Source organism: Trichosurus vulpecula, chromosome 7, assembly GCF_011100635.1.
Source record: "Trichosurus vulpecula isolate mTriVul1 chromosome 7, mTriVul1.pri, whole genome shotgun sequence".
NCBI classification, from domain to species: Eukaryota; Metazoa; Chordata; class Mammalia; order Diprotodontia; family Phalangeridae; genus Trichosurus; species Trichosurus vulpecula.
Window position 1 is genome coordinate 258,747,516 of NC_050579.1, and position 20,062 is coordinate 258,767,577.

Consider the following 20,062-nt stretch of genomic DNA (forward strand, 5'->3'; position numbering starts at 1 on the left):
TAAGTGAATGTGTATGTATGTATATATGTATGTGTGTGTATATATATATATATATATATAGAGAGAGAGAGAGAGAGAGAGAGAGAGAGAGAGTGGGCACAGGGTGAGTTGAAGATGAAGGGAAGCTATCTAAAAGAAATAAAATCAAATTAAGGGATGAGATAGGAATATATTGAGAGAGGGAGAAAGGGAGAGATAGAATGGGGTAAATTATCTTGCATAAAAGTGGCAAGAAAAAGCAGTTCTGTAGGAAGAGAAGAGAAGGCAAGTGAGGGGGGAATGCGTGAATCTTGCTCTCATCAGATTTGACCTGAAGAGGAAATACCATACACACTCAATTGGGTATCTTACCCCACAGGAAGGAAGAAGATAAAAAAAAAGGGGGGGGGGGATGATAGAAGGGAGGGCAGATAGGGGTGGAGGTAATCAAAAACAAACACTTTCGAAAGGGGACAGGGTCAAAGGAGGAAATTCAGTGAAGGGGGATAGGTTAGGAAGGAGCAAAATATAGTTAGTCTTTCACAACATGAGTATTGTGGAAGGGTTATACATAATGATACACATGTGGCCTAGGTTGAATTGCTTGACTTCTTAGGAAGGGTGGGTGGGAAGGGAAGAAGGGAGAGAATTTGGAACTCAAAGTTTTAAAAACAGATGTTCAAAAACAAACAAAAAAAAAAGTTTTTGCATGCAACTAGAAAATAAGATACACAGGCAATGGGGCGTAGAAATGTATCTTGCCCTACAAGAAAGGAAGGGAAAAGGGGATGGGAGGGGAGTGGGGTGACAGAAGGGAGGGCTGACTGGGGAACAGGGCGACCAGAATATACGCCATCTTGGAGTGGGGAGGAGGGTAGAAATGGGGAGAAAATTTGTAATTCAAACTCTTGTGAAAATCAATGCTGAAAACTAAATATATTAAATAAAAAAAAATTTTTTTAAAAAACGCAAAAAAAAAAAAGATCCTTGGAACTAGGGAAAAAAAAAAAAGAAACCAATCTCAGAACAACAAATTGAGCAGGCCATTAATGAACAACGGCTACACAGCTCAGATGCTGCCTCCTAAAGGAGTTCTTTCCTGATTCCTCCCAGTTATCAATGCTCTCACATCCCCAGCAATGCTTTATGAATTCCTTGAGAGCAAAGACAGTTACTTGTTTTTTGTTTTTCTAATACCACTGTTAATAATAGTGCCTAATACATTCAATAATTCTTGTTGACTGACTGATTACTCTGGATATTAGGGAAGGGAGGTGGCACAGTGGATAAAGAGCCAGGCCTGGAGTCAAGAAGACCTGAATTCAAATTTGTTCTCAGACACTTAGTGTCCATGTGACCCTGGGCAAGTCACTTAACCACTGCCTCAGTCTTCTTGTCTGTAAAATAGGGATAATAGTGGCACCTGCCTACCAGAGTGGTTGTGAGGATCAAATGAGAAAATAACTGTAAAGCATTTAGTGCAGTGTCTGAAATATAATAGGTACTCTTTAAATGTTAGATATTATTATTGTTACATGTTTGCATGTCTATAAATATTTTTAAGCATCTATTATGTACCAAGCACTGTGCTAAGCACATATATAATTTGTTTACATAAGGTTTCCTCTAGGTAGAATGAAAGCTCCTTGAGGACAGCAACTGTTTCTTTTTGTCTTTGTAGTCTCTATAGCTCCCTAGCATAGTGCCTGTTTCATACTAGGTGGACATTTGTTGAATTTTATTAAATTGCACCCAAAAAATAAAAAAGAACAACATCAGAACCACATGAAGTCATTCATTCAACAACCATTTACTATTTTATGCAAAGCATTGTGCTAATCAAAAGAAATAAACAGAACAGAATATCTAAGAAAAGGATAAACTACCATAGCTGACAAAATGAAAATGAAACAAAGTCGAATCAGGATAGTTAATTAATAATCCAATCATACCATCTAACTCAAGAATTATTTGTACATAAGTGTTCTCACATTATATCAGTACATATGGCACACATGATTCTATCTCTTTAAAAGGGTTACTTTCCTGAAGTTCAGTCATCATGTTAATGACTATGTCTAACACCTGCCAAATCCAACTATCTTCCATTTCTCTCAAGACAGTGAGGAAGGCAAATAAAAATCCCACAAGCAGCCTGAAAGAAAGAATTCAAATACCAAGAAGTCACAGTCAGGATAACACATGATTTTGCAGCCACCACTATCAAGGAACAAAACATTTGGAAAATGATGTTCCAGAAAGCAAAGGGTATGGGCTCACAAGAAGTTCAGACACAGGAGTGAAGAGAAAGATAAAAAAGTAAATAAACATCAGTGTACAATGATAAGGGACTAAAAAAAAATAAATTGCTTACATTCTAATATGGGGAGATGATATATGTAACCTCTCTGATCCCTGTCATCATCAGGGTTCACAGAAGGAATGTGATTATAGAAAGTCTGGAAATGGCTCTGTCATGTCTTGCTGATCTTAAGAGAAAAACGGAGAGAAATGGGAAAAGGAATACACTAGGGATTGAGGGAGAAAGGAAGGTTAGAAAAAATTATCTCACATAGTCTGAGGGCACAAGTAGACATCTACACAAATGGGGAGGGGATAGGGAGAGCTTCTGACATTTGAACCTCACTCTCATCTGAACTAGTCAAAAGAAGGAAGGATACATATATACACACTCTCACACATGCACATACACAAGCATACATGCGCATTTGGGTAAGAAATATATTTTGCTCAACAGAGAAATGGAAAGCAAAGAAAAGGGGGGAATGGAAATTAGAGGGAGAGTACATTAAGGGAGGGATCAGTCCTACACAAAACCAACTCTAAGGACTCACGAAAATATTTGTAGGTCTTTCTGAGGTGTCAAAGAATGGCAATCTGAGGGAGAGCCCATCAACTGGGGAATGGATAAACAAGTGATGGAATACTATGGTGCTGAACTCACCAGAATAGTGACCAGTTAGGATACCAGAGGAATAATGATGAAACATGCTACCAATCTTGCAATAGTGAAATAAAGGACTCAGAATACAGAAAGAGATAAGTATTTTTTGGACATGGCAAATGTGGAAATTTGTTTTGATTGACCATACATATTTGTATGTGTTTTTCTTATGTTCTCAGTTAGGGTGGGGAGGGGAAGGTTATTAGAAGATGAATCTTGGCTGATTAAAACAAATTAAAATATTTTTAAAAGAAAAAAGAAATAAAGAAGTGTGGGTCATGTGATAACGCTCTAAAGCAAGTTCAAGTGTATAAGAATTGAATTATTTGCAAAAGCTTGTCATGTGCAAGTCATTTGACCATTCCAAGAAAACCCCAAATGGGGTCACAAAGAGTCAGACTGGACCGAACAACAACAATAAATGTGCCAGGAACTGCACTAAGCACTTTACAAATATTATCTCATTTGATCCTTCTTCCAAAGTGATCTTTAACTCAAACAGCTATAAATCAAGGATTTGCAGAACAAATGCATCTGGGGGGTAAATCATGAAAGTTTTTAAACAAGTTGTACTCAAAGAACAATCTAAAATATAAAACAAGGAACTAAAATTCTCAGTAACTCAACCAACAAATTGAGTTCTAATGCAACAAGTTCTAATGCAAATACATTTGCCATTAAGAACACCACCAAAAGCTAATTAAAAATAATTTGTGTAATTACATTTTCCTATCTTCCATTTTTGTTTCAGACTTGGCTGAAATGCCAGCTTGTTAAAATAACTCTCTTGACATACTTGTTAACTACATTCTCACCACGTACACTCCAACTCTGTTTTCTCTTATTTAACATACTGGATGATACAAGGATGAAAGCTGATTCAATCACCTGCCGACTTTAGCCCAGTTAATCCCATAAACCCTTAAAATAATCACAGGGCAATGGAGTATGTCATAGTTTTATTTTTTTAAAAACATAATAGCATATTGAACTAATTATAAGGCTGAACAATGTAAAAGTAAAAGAGGATAGGATGTAAATGCAATGGATATAAATGGATATAAAATCAATAAATTATGTCACTGCCTATCTCCTAGGATACATTTTTTCATTAATAATAGTTTAAGCACTTTTTAATTACTTTAAATTAGTCAATCAAGGCCTACTTTAGACCAAGGTCATATATCTCAGATTGTTGATTTAAAACACTAAATCAGTAAACCAGAACATGAAACAACAATTCAGACACACGACAGCTTTATATTCAGTAGCATAGGTCTGGTTAATTGAATAACACATTATAGCATGTTTAAGGGAAACAAGATGAAACATGACTACTTCATCCTTTGATATTAGGAGGACAGGAGGAAGATTCTATGTCCACAACATCTCCTGCATTAATCCCCCATTACTTCACACATACGTACTGCCACAACCATCCTATTTAGGCCCTCACAGACTTCAAGCCTGCCTCCCACCTGTTTTCTTCCTCCTCCAATCCATCTTCACACAGGTATCAAAATAATTTTCCCAAAGTACTCTTCTGACCATTTTACTCCCTTGCTCTAAAATCTCCTCTAACTCCCTTTTTTATTTATTTATCATTTTATTTTTCCCAATTACATGTAAAAATAATTTTAACATTTTTTTAAAAATTTTGAGTTCGAAATTTTTTTTATTTGATTGTATTTTTATTTTTTTATTTATTTTTTTATTTTTAGTTTACAACACTCAGTTCCACAAGTTTTTGAGTTCCAAATTTTCTCTCCCTCCCTCTCCTCCCCTTTCCCCCCAAGACAGCATGTAATCCGATATAGGTTCTACATATACCTTCACATTAAACTTATTTACATAATGGTCAAGTTGTAAAGAAGATAATGGAATGAATCAAGAAGAAACAAAATCAAAAAAGAAGAGAAAGAAAAAGAGAGAGCAAATAGTTTGCCTCAATCTGCATTCAGACTCCGTAATTCTTTCTCTGGATGTGGACAGCTTTTTCCATCATGAGTCTTTTTGGAGCTGTCTTTGAACCTTGTATTGCTGAGAACAGTCGAATCTATCAAAGCTAGTCATCACAGGTACCGTGTGTCTGTAATTGGGCATAATGTTCTCCTGGTTCTGCTCCCCTCACTCAGCATAGGATCGTGTAAGTCTTTCCAGGTTATTACAAAGTCCATCTGCTCCTCATTTCTTATAGCACAATAGCATTCCATTACATTCATATACCACAACTTGTTTACCCATTCCCCAATTGATGGGCATTCCTTTGATTTCCAATTCTTTACTACCACAAAAAGAGCTGCTATAAATATTTTTGTACATACTGGTCCATTTCCCACTTGTGTGATCTCTCTGGGATACAGCCCTAGAAGTGGTATTGCTGGGTCAAAGTGTATGCACATTTTTATAGCCCTTTGGGAATAGTTCCAAATTGCTCTCCAGAATGGCTGGATCAGTTCACAAGTCCACCAACAATGTAACAGTGTTCCTATTTTCCCACATCTTCTCCAGCATTTATCAAAAATGTTGTTTTGTCATGTTAGCCAATCTGACAGGAGAGATGTAGTACATGAGAGTTGCTCTAACTCCCTTTTTTCCAATACAAGTTCATGGACAGCCCAAATTCTATTGAAGGACAGGTTAAGAACCTCTACTCTAGGATAAAATACTAATGTCTTATCATAGCATTAAAATCCCTCCACAGTAGAGGTATAACCCAATGTTCCAGGCTTATTTTACCCAGTCCCTGTAATACATGCTGGACATTTTCAGTCAAACAAGCTTGTTTTCCAATATTATCCTGTACTCTCCTTACCTCTGTGTATTCATTCAAGCCATTCATCTCCAAGCCTGAAAAACACCAACTCCCTATCATCTCAAATGTAGAATTTTTCTGTTCCTTCAAGGTCTAACTCAAACGACATCTCACCCATGAAGCCTTTAACAATCCTCATAAGCTGAAAGTGCATCTCCCTTCTCAAATTTTCATTGCATATTTTGGCACATGACACACTTGAGTCCTATCATATTTACTTGTGCACATGTATGTAGACTGTATAATTGTGTAAAAGAGATTTCATCTCTATGCCTAGAACGGGCGTTGTGAAATTAAGGGAAGCTCTTACAGAAGATGAAAGTTCACCAGGTAAAATGCTTGCATCCTGCTATAGATTATCACCAATATGAAAATGAATAAATATAAGTAGCCTGGCATGGTGTATAGTGAGTTGGCCTTAAACTCAGAAAGAGCTGGTTTCAAGTACCGCCTTGACAGGTATTGGCTGTGAAACTAGGCAAGTCTCTTAACCTTTCAGTGCCCCAGGCAGCTTCATGACTATAAATTATAGTGTAAGTACCAATCTACATTACTAAAATGGAGTTCCCTAGACCAATGAAATAATAGGTCCAGTTCTCCCTCCAGAAATGAACTCCAGTTCTTTATCAGCAAATCTATTTCTTTACCTTCACTAACACAGAAATATATATAGTCCCAGTCAAAGCAGTGGAAGGATCTCTATTACACAGTTTGGAGTGATGCGCATACGACTAATTCTTCAGTTTCTCCATGAGCCAGAATTAGTCAAAGAAGTAAAATTTATAGAAGGAAAGTAACCTAGGAGTTGACCATGGGAAAGAAAGGAAAAATTTGTACCAGTTGTGAGGAACAGTTTATCTCAGGAGAAACAAGCTTACTGGTTAACAAGGTTTCTCCAAATATGGACCTGAACTATCCCTGACAGTTGGCATTGTATTTGACTATGTAGTTAGGCAACAAGGAGGTATCAAGGTCAAACTTAAAACAGCAATTATTGAACTGCAAAACTAATTTCAAATTCTCTGAAAAACATTAGGTCTAAAGAAAAGATTTTATGCAACGGGAAGGGTAAGGAATGTGCCTAAGAGTGGGTGAATCCTCTCCCTATTCCGGACAAAGGAGCTTTCCATAAGAACTTGATCTTGAATCTTGAAGGATCTTGAATACAAATACCTGGCCTAGCAGTACTTCTAAAATTCAGTCTAGAATGCCCAGGCTAAAACAAGTCAAAGTCCCAGCAGGTGTGGCCTTTAAAAAGTATTATTACATATGTCAAACAGGTGGAGGTAGGTGGGAGGAGTAGTTTACCTACATATGACACTCTCAACCTCAGTGGGCTGTTGTGAGGGAAATACTTTATAAAACTTAAAAGTGGCTAATGGCTAAAGTAGCTAAAATATGAGCTATTAATACTACTCTAGGCAACTCTCTAAGAGTAAAACTACAGGTTCAGTCCCTATCCCCCTGCTATTATTTATTATTATGAATATGTCATACATACATACACACACATATACACACACATGCGTGTGTGTGTGTGTGTGTGTGTGTGTGTGTATAAAGAGAATACCATCTACTACTTGAGCCACCAAAAGGGAGAAGGCGAACACAGATGAGAAATTAGATAGTCTCTAAAAAGATGTGGTATTACCCGTTGTTTCTATGGATTCTCATCATAGATCCACTCACCCCTTTTCCTCTGCTTCTTTTAGTCTCCAAATCCTGTTAAGTTTTCCTTTTTAACAGCTCTCAAGCCTTCCTTTCATTTCCTAATCCAATATCTCATAACCTTATACCTGGACTTTCAACCCATGAATCAACAAGTATTTATTAAATACCTACTACATGCCAGCCATCATACTGGCCCTGGGAATATAATTACAAATGAATGAACAAAAATGCCTACATTCAACGAGCTTACATCCTAACAGGAAAGCGAATGAGATCAAGTGTGTATGTGTATTTGTGTGTGTATATGCTATATATACATCTATGTATAAATATATATATACACACACATACATATACACACACACACATATATACACACACATATATATGTATGTACACACACAAATAAAAACAAAGTAGATAAACACAAGGTAATTTGATGAGGAAGGCACTAGCATTTGTGGAGGTCAGCAAAGGTTTCATAGAGATGATATTTGAACTGCACCTTAAAGGAAGAAAGGGATTCTATGAGGCAGAAATGAAGAGAGTTTCAATTCCAGACATAGGAGACCACTAGTGAAAAGACCAAGAGATAGGACATGGAGTAATATAATATGAAGAATAGAGATACCAGTCTGACTGAATCAAAAAGCACACTACAGCAGTAATATAAGGCTAGAAAGACAGGTTGAGACAAGGTTGTAAAGGGCTTTAAAAGTTAAACACAGTTGATCCTAGAAGCAACAGAGAGCCACTGGAGTTTATCGAGTAAGGAAGTGATATGTTCAGATCTGGCTTAAGGAAAATCACTTTTGGACATCCTGCAAAGAATAGGAGCAGAAGAGCCCAGTTCTCTCACACAACTGAGGCAAAGATGAAAAAGAACATCAGGTCAAGTAGAGACAAGAAATACAAGGAGAAACTATAGTAAGTGCAGTTTTGCAGCTTAGGTCCACAGAGAGTAAGGCAAAAACCCACAACTGCTAGGGAATAGGTACAGCCAATAAACCCACCCCAAGAGACGATCACATAGAAGTGTTCCAGAACAGACAAGGGGCAAGCTAGAGAAGTCTGTAACCTATAGCTATGTACACAGGGAATGGAGCCAGGCCTCTGGAATAACCTTGGATATCTGGATCCTGCAGCTGTATCCCTCTGATCTAGGATTGAGAGTAGAACAATCAGATCCCACCTATCGAAAAACGCAGAGCTGAGTATCAGATCAGTGGCAAGATGTCAATTAGTTTAGACCAGGCCAAAACAAGGGTCTCATCATTTCTTCCAGAATTGCACAGAACTTAATCCTGACACAAAGTCCCAATTCAAAGTAAACTGGGAAAATAAGTAAACATATGAAAACACCTATGATAAAGGAATACTATAGAGCCAGGGACACCTAAGGCACAAACCAAAGAGAAGAAAGTAACTCCAAAATATCTACAAGCAAAGCCTTTAAAAAAAAAAAAACAGATTTGCCACAATCTCTCCTTAGATTCCTTGGAAGAAATAAAGTAAGAGTTAAAAAGTATATTATAAATGAAATAAGATCTCAGGAGAAAAAATTAAAAAGAAATGGAGAACTTTGTAGGAAAGAAGGAGAAAGGAAATTAGAACTTTGGAGGAAATAATTAGAAGGGGAATGAACAGCTTAGTAAAGGAGGTGCAAAACCTTACCCAAGAGACGTGCTTCTAAAAACCAAATGGAACCAAGCAGAAATCAATGATTCTATGATACGAGAAATATTAGAACAAAATTAAAAGACTAAGAAAATAGAAGAAAAACATATCTCCTATCAAAAACAAATAATGTTTAGCAAATGAGAGATACCTAAGAATATTTGGACTACCTGAAAATCACGACAAACAAGCTGCCTAGATACTGTATTTGAAGAAGTCATGAATGAAAGCCGTTCAGACCTATTAGAAGAGTACAAAATGAAAATAAAAAGAATGAACTGATCACCTTATGAAATGAAAATTCTCAAATAGCCAAAATCTAGAGCTGCCTGAGCAAAAGAAGGAAATAAGCATTTACAGAATACTATGTTTCAAGCACTGTTTGAATTGTATTGAATCTGAATAGTATTTAATTTGAATAGTTTTGAATATTATGTTTTAAGCTGGGACATGGTGCTAAGAACATTATGCTACATTCAAAAAAAAATACTAAAATAAACAAGAGGGAAAAAAAGTTAAAGTACCAAGAAGCCACAGTGAAGATAAAACAAGACCCACTAACCACCACTAAAAGAAGAGAAGAGCATGGAATAAATACCTTCTTCAAAAAAGCAAAAGATCAAAGCTAACAACTAATAGTCACCCAGCAAAACTTTATTAACCCTAGAGGGGGAAAAAACAGACTTTAATGAATAGAGTTCAAAGAATTCTTGATGAAAAGACAAGTTAAACAGATACTTCTAAATGCAGAAGAGTCAACAGAAATTTAGAAAAGTAAATACATTTGAGCAACTAATTGTAAAGAAATTTACAATGATGAAATATTTAGATTCTAATGGGACAGAATAAACAAGTGTCCCATGAGAACCCTAATGTCTTCATGCTCAGAGGGAACAAATAAAACAGAGGACCTGAAAGTGGTTTTCATATATTTTTTAATGACCTTAAAGAGAAGAAAACAGTAGGAACTTCCTACCTCACATAATCACATGCATGAGGAGAAAGGACTGGAGGAAGCAATCTACAAATGAAACTGAATTTCACTTGAATAAACAAAAAGAAGTAGAACACACACACATACACACACACACACATACACACACACACACCCCTCTCTAGTGGTTGCCTTCCTGTCTGACCATTCTTTCTCTGTCTCATTTTCTGTATCTTCATCCAGATCACGCCAGCTAACAGTATCCTCAAACACACTATCTTGGGCCCACTTCTATTTTCCCTTCATTATCATTTCCTTTGATAATCTCAATAGTTCCTTTGCATTCAATTAGGCTCTCCACACAAATGATTTCTTAGATCTCTTTATCTAGCCCTAATGCTACTGCTAAACTCTCATCATCACATTTACTACTTGTCTGGTAGACATATCAAAGTGAATGTCCCATAGACATGTGAAACTCATGTCCAAAAGACAACTCATTATCCTTCTCTCCCATCTTGAAAACTTCCCTTCCAGGGCACCACTATCCTCCTAGTCACCCATTCTCCAACCATAGCATCACTCTTAGCTCCTCACTCAAACTCACCCTACACAGGCAATCAGTTGCTAAGTCTTTTCATCTCTCCTGACACAACCTCTCTTACATACATGCCTTTGTCTTCATTACTACATCTACCACCCCGATACAGGCTGCCATCAATTCATGCCTTGAATGTTACAATAGCCTTCTATTTAGTCTCCCTAACTCAAGTCTCTCCCCAGCCTAATCCATCTTCCATTCATCTACCAAAGTTGTTTTCCTAAAGCACAGGTCTGATCATGTCACCCTCTAACACTGACACATGAACTCCAATAGCCCTCTTATTACCGCCAAAATCAAAGATAAAATCATCTGCTTGGCACTTCAATTTGTTCACAATCTGATTCTTTCCCACCTTTATAGTCTTCTTACACTTTACTCCCCCACCACAAATTCTAAAAACCAATAACACTGGCCTTCTTGATGCTCTTTGAACACAAGACTTCTGTCTCCCAGCACCATGCCATTTTACCAGCTGTGTCTTTTATGCTTAGAATATTCTCTCTGTTTACCTCCACCTCCTGGGTTCCCTGGCTTCTATCAAGATTCAGGTAAAATACCAACTTCTGCAGCAGGCCTTTCCTGGTCCTCTCCACTCACCCACTTTCATTATCCTCCCTCCAAAATTATCATCCATCTACTCTGTATCTGTGTTGCATGTATGTAATTATTTTCATACCATCTCCTCCATTAGAATGTGAGCTCTCTGATGGCAAGGACAGTCTTTTTGCCTTTCTTTGTATCCCTCTGCTTCTTAGCACAGTGCATGGCACAAAGTTAGCACTCCACAAATTCTCATTAACTGACACACACAGATGAGAGTTTGATATAGAAACATATTAAACCCAGCAGAGAATACGGTGAAAAGCCCATTCTGAACCATCCTATGTCTCTGACAATAAACAAAAACTATGCAATAATACTTGTCCTCAAGGACACACTGAGAGTTTGTAAATTTTTACTCTCTGGCCATCAAACCTCAGTGACTCCATTCCCACTCCACACTGGTCATTCATTATCAATTCTGTTTACCTTTCTGAGGAACTACCTTTTAGTTTTATTTATCATTTCTACAGGTTTTTGTTTCCAATTTTATCTATTTCTTTTCTAATTTTTTATATCTCCTCATTTAGCTTATTTTTGTGGTTGTTTAAACGTTTCCAACTCTTCCTGACCCTTTATGGGGTTTTTTTTTTGGCAAAGATACTGCAGTGACTTGCCATTTCCTTCTCCAGTAGATTAAGACAAACAGGTTAAGTGACTTGCTCAGGGTTACACAGCTAATGAGTTTCTGAGGCTGCATTTGAACTCAGGTCTTCCTGACTCTAGGTTCAGCACTCTACCCACTGAGCCATCTAGCTGTCTCTTAGCTTATTTTAGCCTTGTTTATTTGTTGGTTTGCTAGTTTTTTAAATGAGTATACAGTTCATTAATCCCCTGTTTTTCTATTACATTAATGTTTTTAGGAATATACGTATGTATATTACACATGTAAGGATACATATAAAATACACAGATCCCTCCATGGATGTTGCTGATCCTATCAATCATTCCCTATCACCCAGCCAACCTGTTGGTTTCTTCCCTTTTGCTCATAAACATGCTTATTCTCCCCTGGCTCCACTTAAACAAGCAAACAAGGAAAATGAAGGGGGGGGGGGGGTGAGAGGGAGCAAAGCTGTTATACGGTTATAATCCTAAACCATATCTGGGTTGTATCATAAAGCAGTTTTTATTCAGGAAATAGTCAGTTTGAAATTTTCAATATACAGTTGGTGATTCAGGACTTGAGTTCATAAAAGAGACTGGAGATGGATATGGATCTGGGAATTGTCTGCATGACAGTTAAACTCATGAATGCTGATGAAGTCACCAACTGAGAGAATCTATCAAGAGACACTTAGTCTGGGGACCACCCCTGAGTTAGGACATGATAACAACTCAGCAAAGAAGATGAGGAAGATATAGTCCAAAAAGTTGGAGGGAAGAAATAAAGGTTTTGAGACAGATAAGACAGTTTAAGGCAGCTGCCACGAAGATTATGATGAGAAGTTCATTAAGCATGCTGTACAATGAAAAAGAGACAATTAAACTCTGAAACTATTACATAACGCCTGAAATTCATTCTAACAAACATTTACTGGGTGTCTGATATGTAAAAGGTGCCACACATAGGTGAACACAAATGAGTATGATGACAGGAAGTACTAAACTTTCCCAGATAATCAATCCATACACAGGTTGGGGTCTAGTTGGCCTAATTTGGGTATACTTAAGTATAGTAAGACAAGATAAGAGATGGCCTGTTTATGCATAGACATCAGATCTCCCACAAAGGGCCAACTATAGATCCAGGCATTAGGGAGAGAAAGCAGAGGCTTGAGCAGCCCTGATCATGGAGGGCAATGTCATGAGAGATTGTGTTAAGAATATAGCAAAGCGCCTCCCATAAGTGCTGTACAACTCTTTAAGTCCACCCACACACCATGATGTATCAAAGTTTCCCCACCTCCCACACCCTGGTAATGTGCATGATTTGATAGTCACCTAGAATATCAGATTAGATGCTCTGGACACCCCAGCAGTGGAGGGGAAGCCACAATTGCTCTCATAGTGTGGGCAGGGTTGGGGTTTGACAATTTCATCCAGGTATTATCCAAGAGGGAGCAGTGAGCAGAACAGGAAGTTGGTCCCCTTTCCCATGAGACTCTTCAATTATGATATCTAGGAGTGAGTATACCCTACATTGAACCATGATTAGAAAAAGAAAGCAACAATTCTTATTACAGAGAGATGTAAAAAGATTTTTGCACTTGAATACCAACATTATTGATCTGCCTTATACTATCTCAGGCAGGGGACTGTCTGACCTTTTCTAGTCCCAGTGTTTAACTAAGTGCATATATGTAGTAGGGATTAATTTTTTTTTCCTCATTCACCCATCTATTTATTCATCCACCTCATGAACTAGGAACTCTGTGATTTGTAAACTGGCCTTAACTTCGGGCTGGATTTTCTTCTGCCTCTGAGGGTAGAAATGAGGAGGAAACACCATTTGTATTAGCAACTCAGAATGTTTAAAAAAAAAAAAAGTCCCTTCAAGGTAGCCTAGAGAATGCATCTCCTCTTCCTAAATAACATCACCATCTGCCTGCAGAGTAGGATAGTTCCTCAAGCCACTGAAAGAAACTAAAGATTATGACCAAAAAGTAAGGATAGCAACTACTGGACTAGACGATAACTTTTAATTCTTGCTCCTGGGAGTGTCCAAACTTTCACTCCATTCCCCAATTGTAGACAATTACTTAATACTTGTAGCACATTGTCTGTGCCTTCATTTTGTGAGCTAAGAGGCTTTACGGAAGTATTGTTTGTGAGGTGAGGCTGGATAGGTAGTTTATTTTTAAAACTATGCAATGCACTTGGAAAGCATCTCAGTGGCTACACCTATGTAACACCAGCAGTTAAGGGGTAGAATGATGCAGTGCCCAGTTAGATTAGCACCTTCACAAGAAGGAGGAAGAGCAGGCAAATAAATAACTATTGAGGAATATCTATGAGTACAGGCCCTGAATGGAAAGGAACTCCATCAACCCTGTAATTAAGTTGACCAACTTATGATCAGAGTATTCAAAGACAGCAGACATTTTTCTCAACTCTGAATGGGGCTGTCTTGGTCCCCCTCAATATAAAAATCACATAATCCCCCAATACCTTTGGGCTAGAAAGAACTAGTTAACTTCTTGGGATTCACCTCCCTCAGCATGAGTGTAACTTCACTTTCTTGAACGAGACAAAAGAAGGGATCTGGGATGGCAACAAAATGGACCTCACACAAGTCATGTACATTTTGTATGAGCAACCATGCCCACTAAATCAGTTTGAATATTATCAATAAACTCCATAGTTAGAAAAACTTAGCGTAACTTGGTCCATGTTCCTTGAATTCCCCAAACCTAACTACCGTGATGAGAGACTAAAACTAGAACCTCAGTCTCCTGATTCTCAATCTAGATTCTTTTGATTAAATCAGACAACTAGAACACTTTCTTAAAGTGAAATAACCTTCCTCTATAACTGATCATTTTCCTAAATACAAAACCTAGCAACTCAAACCAAGATAGTTTATGCTCCAAAAGAAAATTTTCCAGGCAATTATGAGATTTCTTCTGCATTTTATCACTAAATGAGAAAACAAAACATATGCTTTCTTTTTTTTGCTTTTTTTTTTTTGGCAGGGCAATTGGGGTTAAGTGACTTGCCCAAGGTCACACAGCTAGTACATGTGTCAAGCGTCTGAGGACGGATTTGAACTCAGGCCCTCCTGACTCCAGGGCCAGTGATCTACTCACTGCACCACCTAGCTGCCCCTACATATGCTTTTTTAAAGCACATGAGATCCATAGATTATCTCCAAATTTTCATAAATTAAACTAAGATGAATGAAACATATGAAAAATATATAAATGCTTAGCAAAATATCAGGGACATAGTAAACACTTATGCTTATTGAGACTGACTGAAATAAAATAACTGACTGAATTTTAAGGTTAAAATTAAGCCTGCAGATAGTACTAAAATATGCAAAACAGGGTACTTTTTGTTTCCCAGTGACTTCTCTGATTCATTTAAGTTACTGGAAGATGAAATTACCCATTTGGGGGATATTGCTCATAAAGGTAAAAATCTAGAGGGAAATTTAAATCTATTGAAGAAAACCAAACCACAGGCAATACTTTCCATGTTCCAACAACCTAAATCTAAACCAACTTCATGTATTTTTCACATGGAACTAAAGGCCACAGTGAAGCAAGTAACCTTTCAGGCAGCTAACCATTCATAAGCAAAAGGTAGAGAATATGAAAGAGTTAATTCATGTATATGAAGATCTCATGCTACTGACCCATGCAAATGGATGGTTTCTCCACAGGTAGCAAGAACACTAGGCTGCAGACTCATCACCTCTGCAAGAAACTTTTCCTAGTCCCCCTTAATGTTTGTGCTTTCTCTATGAAATTATCTCCAAATTATCCTGTGTATATTTTTTCTGTACACAGTTTGTTTTGCTGTTTGCTTATCATACTCCCAATTACACTATGAGTTCCTTGAGATCAAGGACCATTTTTTGCTTTTCTTTTTATTTCTAGGGCTTAGCACAGTATCTGGCACATGATAAACACTTATCAATGCTTACTGACTTGTGGACTTGACTCTTTCCCAGACCACATTATGACCAATAATTCATATTTGTGAATCATCTGCAGAGTCAAGAGTACAGCTTGTATTGTGGAATGTAATTGTCCCTTACAAAAAGGAAGTAATCATGCTGTAAACACACCAAAAGTAAAGGAGGGAACTGGCTAAGGATAGAAAAGAATTCAGACGAGTTGTGGTTTCGGTTCAACTCACTTTATTAAATTCAAATAAATATCATTTTTTCTCCTTTATATTATATCAATATTTTTCCCATGAACGCAGCAAGGATCTTAAAGAAGATTTTTGCTAACATTTCCCTTTCTAAATATATCTATCATTTTCACTGAATTACATGTTACAACTGGAAGGGCCATTGGAGATAATCTAGTTCAACACTGTCATTTTAAAGTAAGCAAAAGACAAAAACTTCTAACCACCATTATTTTACACCTTTATCTCTTCTCTCATGATTATGTTTCATTGTTTCTTTTGATCACAGTAGTCAATCACATCATCTTAATATCACGTTGACTTCTTTTTCCTACTCCAACTTCCTCTAATTCCTCTGTGCTATCCCCATATGCCTGGAAAAAGTCACCACTCTCCATCTGTCATTTCTACTCCATTTTTCAAATTTCTCCCTTCAAGAATCACATCTTTGAGAAAGCTACACCTCTAGCAATGAACAGAAACTAAATAATAATTCTTGTCCTCAAGGTCACATTGTGAGCATGCAAATTTTTATTCTCCAGCCATCAAACCTCATTGACTCCATTTCCATTCCACAATTGCCATTCACTAAAAAAAGATATCCCTGATCTCATCATCAGTTAGTCTCATGCAAAAGAAAACTAGGTGGCTGCCAAGTGAATGTGATTTTAGGATTTCTGGCATACGCAGAACTATCTCCTCAGGTGTCTTGCTTCACAATCAGATAGCACTTCTGATTTAAAGCTTTAGGCTTCCAGGAGTCACCTATTAAATATAAATGATCCTGGGAACATATGAAATCATTATCAGTCTAACATTTTAGACCAAATTAAACTATGAAATTACTTCTCAACATGATATTTTGTTGTTGTTCAGCTATTTCAGGTGTGTCCAACTCTTTGTAACCCCATTGGGGTTTTTCTTGGCAAAGATATTGGAGTGATTTGCCATTTCCTTCTCCAGTTCATTTTACAGACGAGGAAAATGGGTCAAACAGGGTTAAGTGACTTGCCCAGAGTCACACAGCTACTAAGTGTCTGAGGTTGCATTTGAACTCAGGTCTTTCTGACTCCAGGCTCAGAACTCTATCCACTGCGCCACCTAGCAACCCAACATGATATTTAGGAGAGAGCAAGACACTGGAAAAAAAAAATGAGACACAAGACAAAAGAACAGTCAAAAAATTGGTCAAAAGCACAGGATATTGCACACAGCACCAAAGAGAGAAAAATAAAAATACTCACTGACTTGGGAAGGAAAAGGAATGGATGCATAGAGTGGGAATTGAGAGAAAGCAAAAGAAGCAGAACAATAAACTGAAACTACCTCACAATTTTACCTCTAATAGAGAATTTGTAGGTGTTACTTTGACAACTACCTACCTACTGGCACTTCTGCAACATCCTTAGAATCACAGAATATTAGAAATGGAAGGGACCTCAGAGACCATCTAGTCCAACTCAGGAAACTGGGGCTCAGAGAAATCAAGCAATTTGCCTAAGGTCACAAAGCTAGCAGGTGGAAGCCTGGGACTGTAACCAGGTCATCTGATTCTAAGTCCAATACTTTTCCCACTATATTCCACTGGTTCTCCTTAATGAAGCTTTCTTCACCTCACACTGACTCTCTTGACCCCAACTTCTTCAATAAGACTAATAACCCTTTCCACGGGCACTGAATTCTCTTCCTATTCATTCTGGACATGGTTAATTTTTTTTAACACTAGCTTTTAACACCTAGGAATATCTCACTCCTCAAACCTTATGCTATAACCAACCAGAATGTACTCCTACAGCAATGCTACAGAGAACTGACTGAGAAAGGAGGTCAAAAATACAACTTCCAGCAGAAACTTGAAGCTGACTGGTCCACTAATGGCTTCTCCTTTGCATTTAAAACTTTACTATAGTTATGGCCAAGATAGTTTCACTAATTTTCTCCACTTGATTCTTTGGGGTTCACTCTCAATAAACTAAGAATTATTCAACTGAATTTGTATTCTCAAAACCCTTACTGACCAAGACTATCAAAAACTTCAGCCTCACATGTTTAAAAGGAGAAGTAAAACTATTATTAACTAGGAAAAAAGTAAAGGCAGGCTACTTCTACACCCCCTGCTACTGAGAAGTCATCACAATGAAATGACATCAAATTGGAAGAGATGTTGAAGGAAAGGAAAAAAAATACAAGGAAATGACAATTCAAAGTCCATTAATTCTGAACTCAGAAAGCTATCATGATCTTTCAGAAGTTCATGACAATTTCAAACTATCTTCCAGGTCAATACTAAAAATTACATACTGTGATAAGGAATAGAAAGAATAATTCAATTTCTCTAATATATGTGACCCACAATATAATCTTAGTACCTTGCTGGCATTCTTTGTATTTGTCAATGACAAACTCAATTTGACTACACAGATAATGATAGCAAGTAAATGAATACAAAGAACACCATAGAAACTGAACAGTCTAGAGCAGACATATTCCAAGGACCCAAAAGAAATTTACTGCCTTAATTCACACTCTACTTAGTATAATCTACCTACAATAAAGTTCAGCTAAATATATCTTGACATGTCTAGTTCACTATTTCAGTAAAATAAAACAAAGAAAGAAAATTAGGAAATTAAGCAAAATTGAAAGGAAGATAATTTACCTGACTACAAATGAAGACAACTTTTTCTGTCAATGAAATAGATCATTAAATCACAAACGAGTAGTCTCCAGGAATAAATTGTTACCCACCAACTCAATCTTATAAATGAAAGCACTATACCTGATCAGATCTGGTTCTGTACCATCATTCTTATAGGATGCCTGCAGCACTCTTTCACGGGTAACAAGGTCATCCAATAAGTTCTGTCTTCGATCCCCTTCAAGCTGTGTTCTGAAGATATCTCATTAAGGTTCAATAAGATTAATAATCTTCTTTAAATTTTCATTTTCTACACTGTAAAGTTAACTAAGTTAGTTCTAGTTAACAATCAAATTGCCAATAAATGTATCTTACCTTTTATTATTTTTTTTTCATTATTTTATCACCAATTTTGCCTTTCAGGTAAAGAATTTACATATTAATACATGTAAGAATACACAGTAAGCAAATAACTGCTCTTTGATATTTTGATGTAGCAGGTTTTTCAATAGCAGGAAACATTTGGATTTGTTTTGCAACACTCCCATTTTTTAAATTTTCAAATTAAAGAAACAAGAGAAAACTGTAGCTGTGTTGAAGAAGATAACACCTGGAAAAAGCTAATAGAAGGATATGCAAATCACAGAACTCAGTCAAAAAATGATCCACCTATTTAATCTTAGAGGATTTGGTTTTAACTTTTTCATAACTAAACAATATGCTTTACCTGTAATACAAGGGAGTTAAATTAATACTAGACACAACTTAGGTTAGAAATACCACTGGGTGATATCAACAAAAACTACTACATGGGATTTTATGTTACCTTTCTTCTGAAAGAAGACTATAAACCATTTCATTTATTCCTAGAACATTCCAGTATGTTTGTTAGAAGCAAGTAATATCTCCACTTGGGGGAATGGGAAAAATAAGGCCCAGTAGTTAAACTAGAATCTACTCCAGATTTTCAGTCAAGTGACTTCTGAAAAACTGCTCTGTCCTCGCTAAAGTACTGTCTTCCAAAAGCACAGGTCTGACCATGACATTTGCTAACCAAGCTTTGATGTCTGTCTTATTGCCTAGAGAATAAAACAAAAATTAAATTAGATATTAACAACTGATGACAATTTGACTGCAATCTATCTTTCCAGACTTATTTCAGATAATTCTACCTGATGTACACTAAGTATCAGTCAAACATAGGCTACTATGTGACATTCTGCAAACACAACAATTCCATCTCCTGTATCTGTGACTTTTCCCAGGCTGCTCCACCCCCAATGCTTGGAATCCCTACTCAAAGGCCATCTCCTCTAAGAAGACTTTTCTGTTGTTCTCATTCATTAATACTCCCCGACTCAAAATGACTTTTCATG

General features: G+C 37.0%; 1 protein-coding gene across 1 annotated transcript in view; it reads right to left on the reverse strand.

The window, feature by feature from the left end:
* STX8 (syntaxin 8) overlaps positions 1 to 20,062 on the reverse strand; it is a 279,229-nt gene that overhangs the window by 241,728 nt on the left and 17,439 nt on the right. The window contains 1 exon segment of the mRNA XM_036768392.1: positions 18,828 to 18,938. Within this exon segment, the coding sequence (XP_036624287.1) occupies positions 18,828 to 18,938 (111 nt within the window).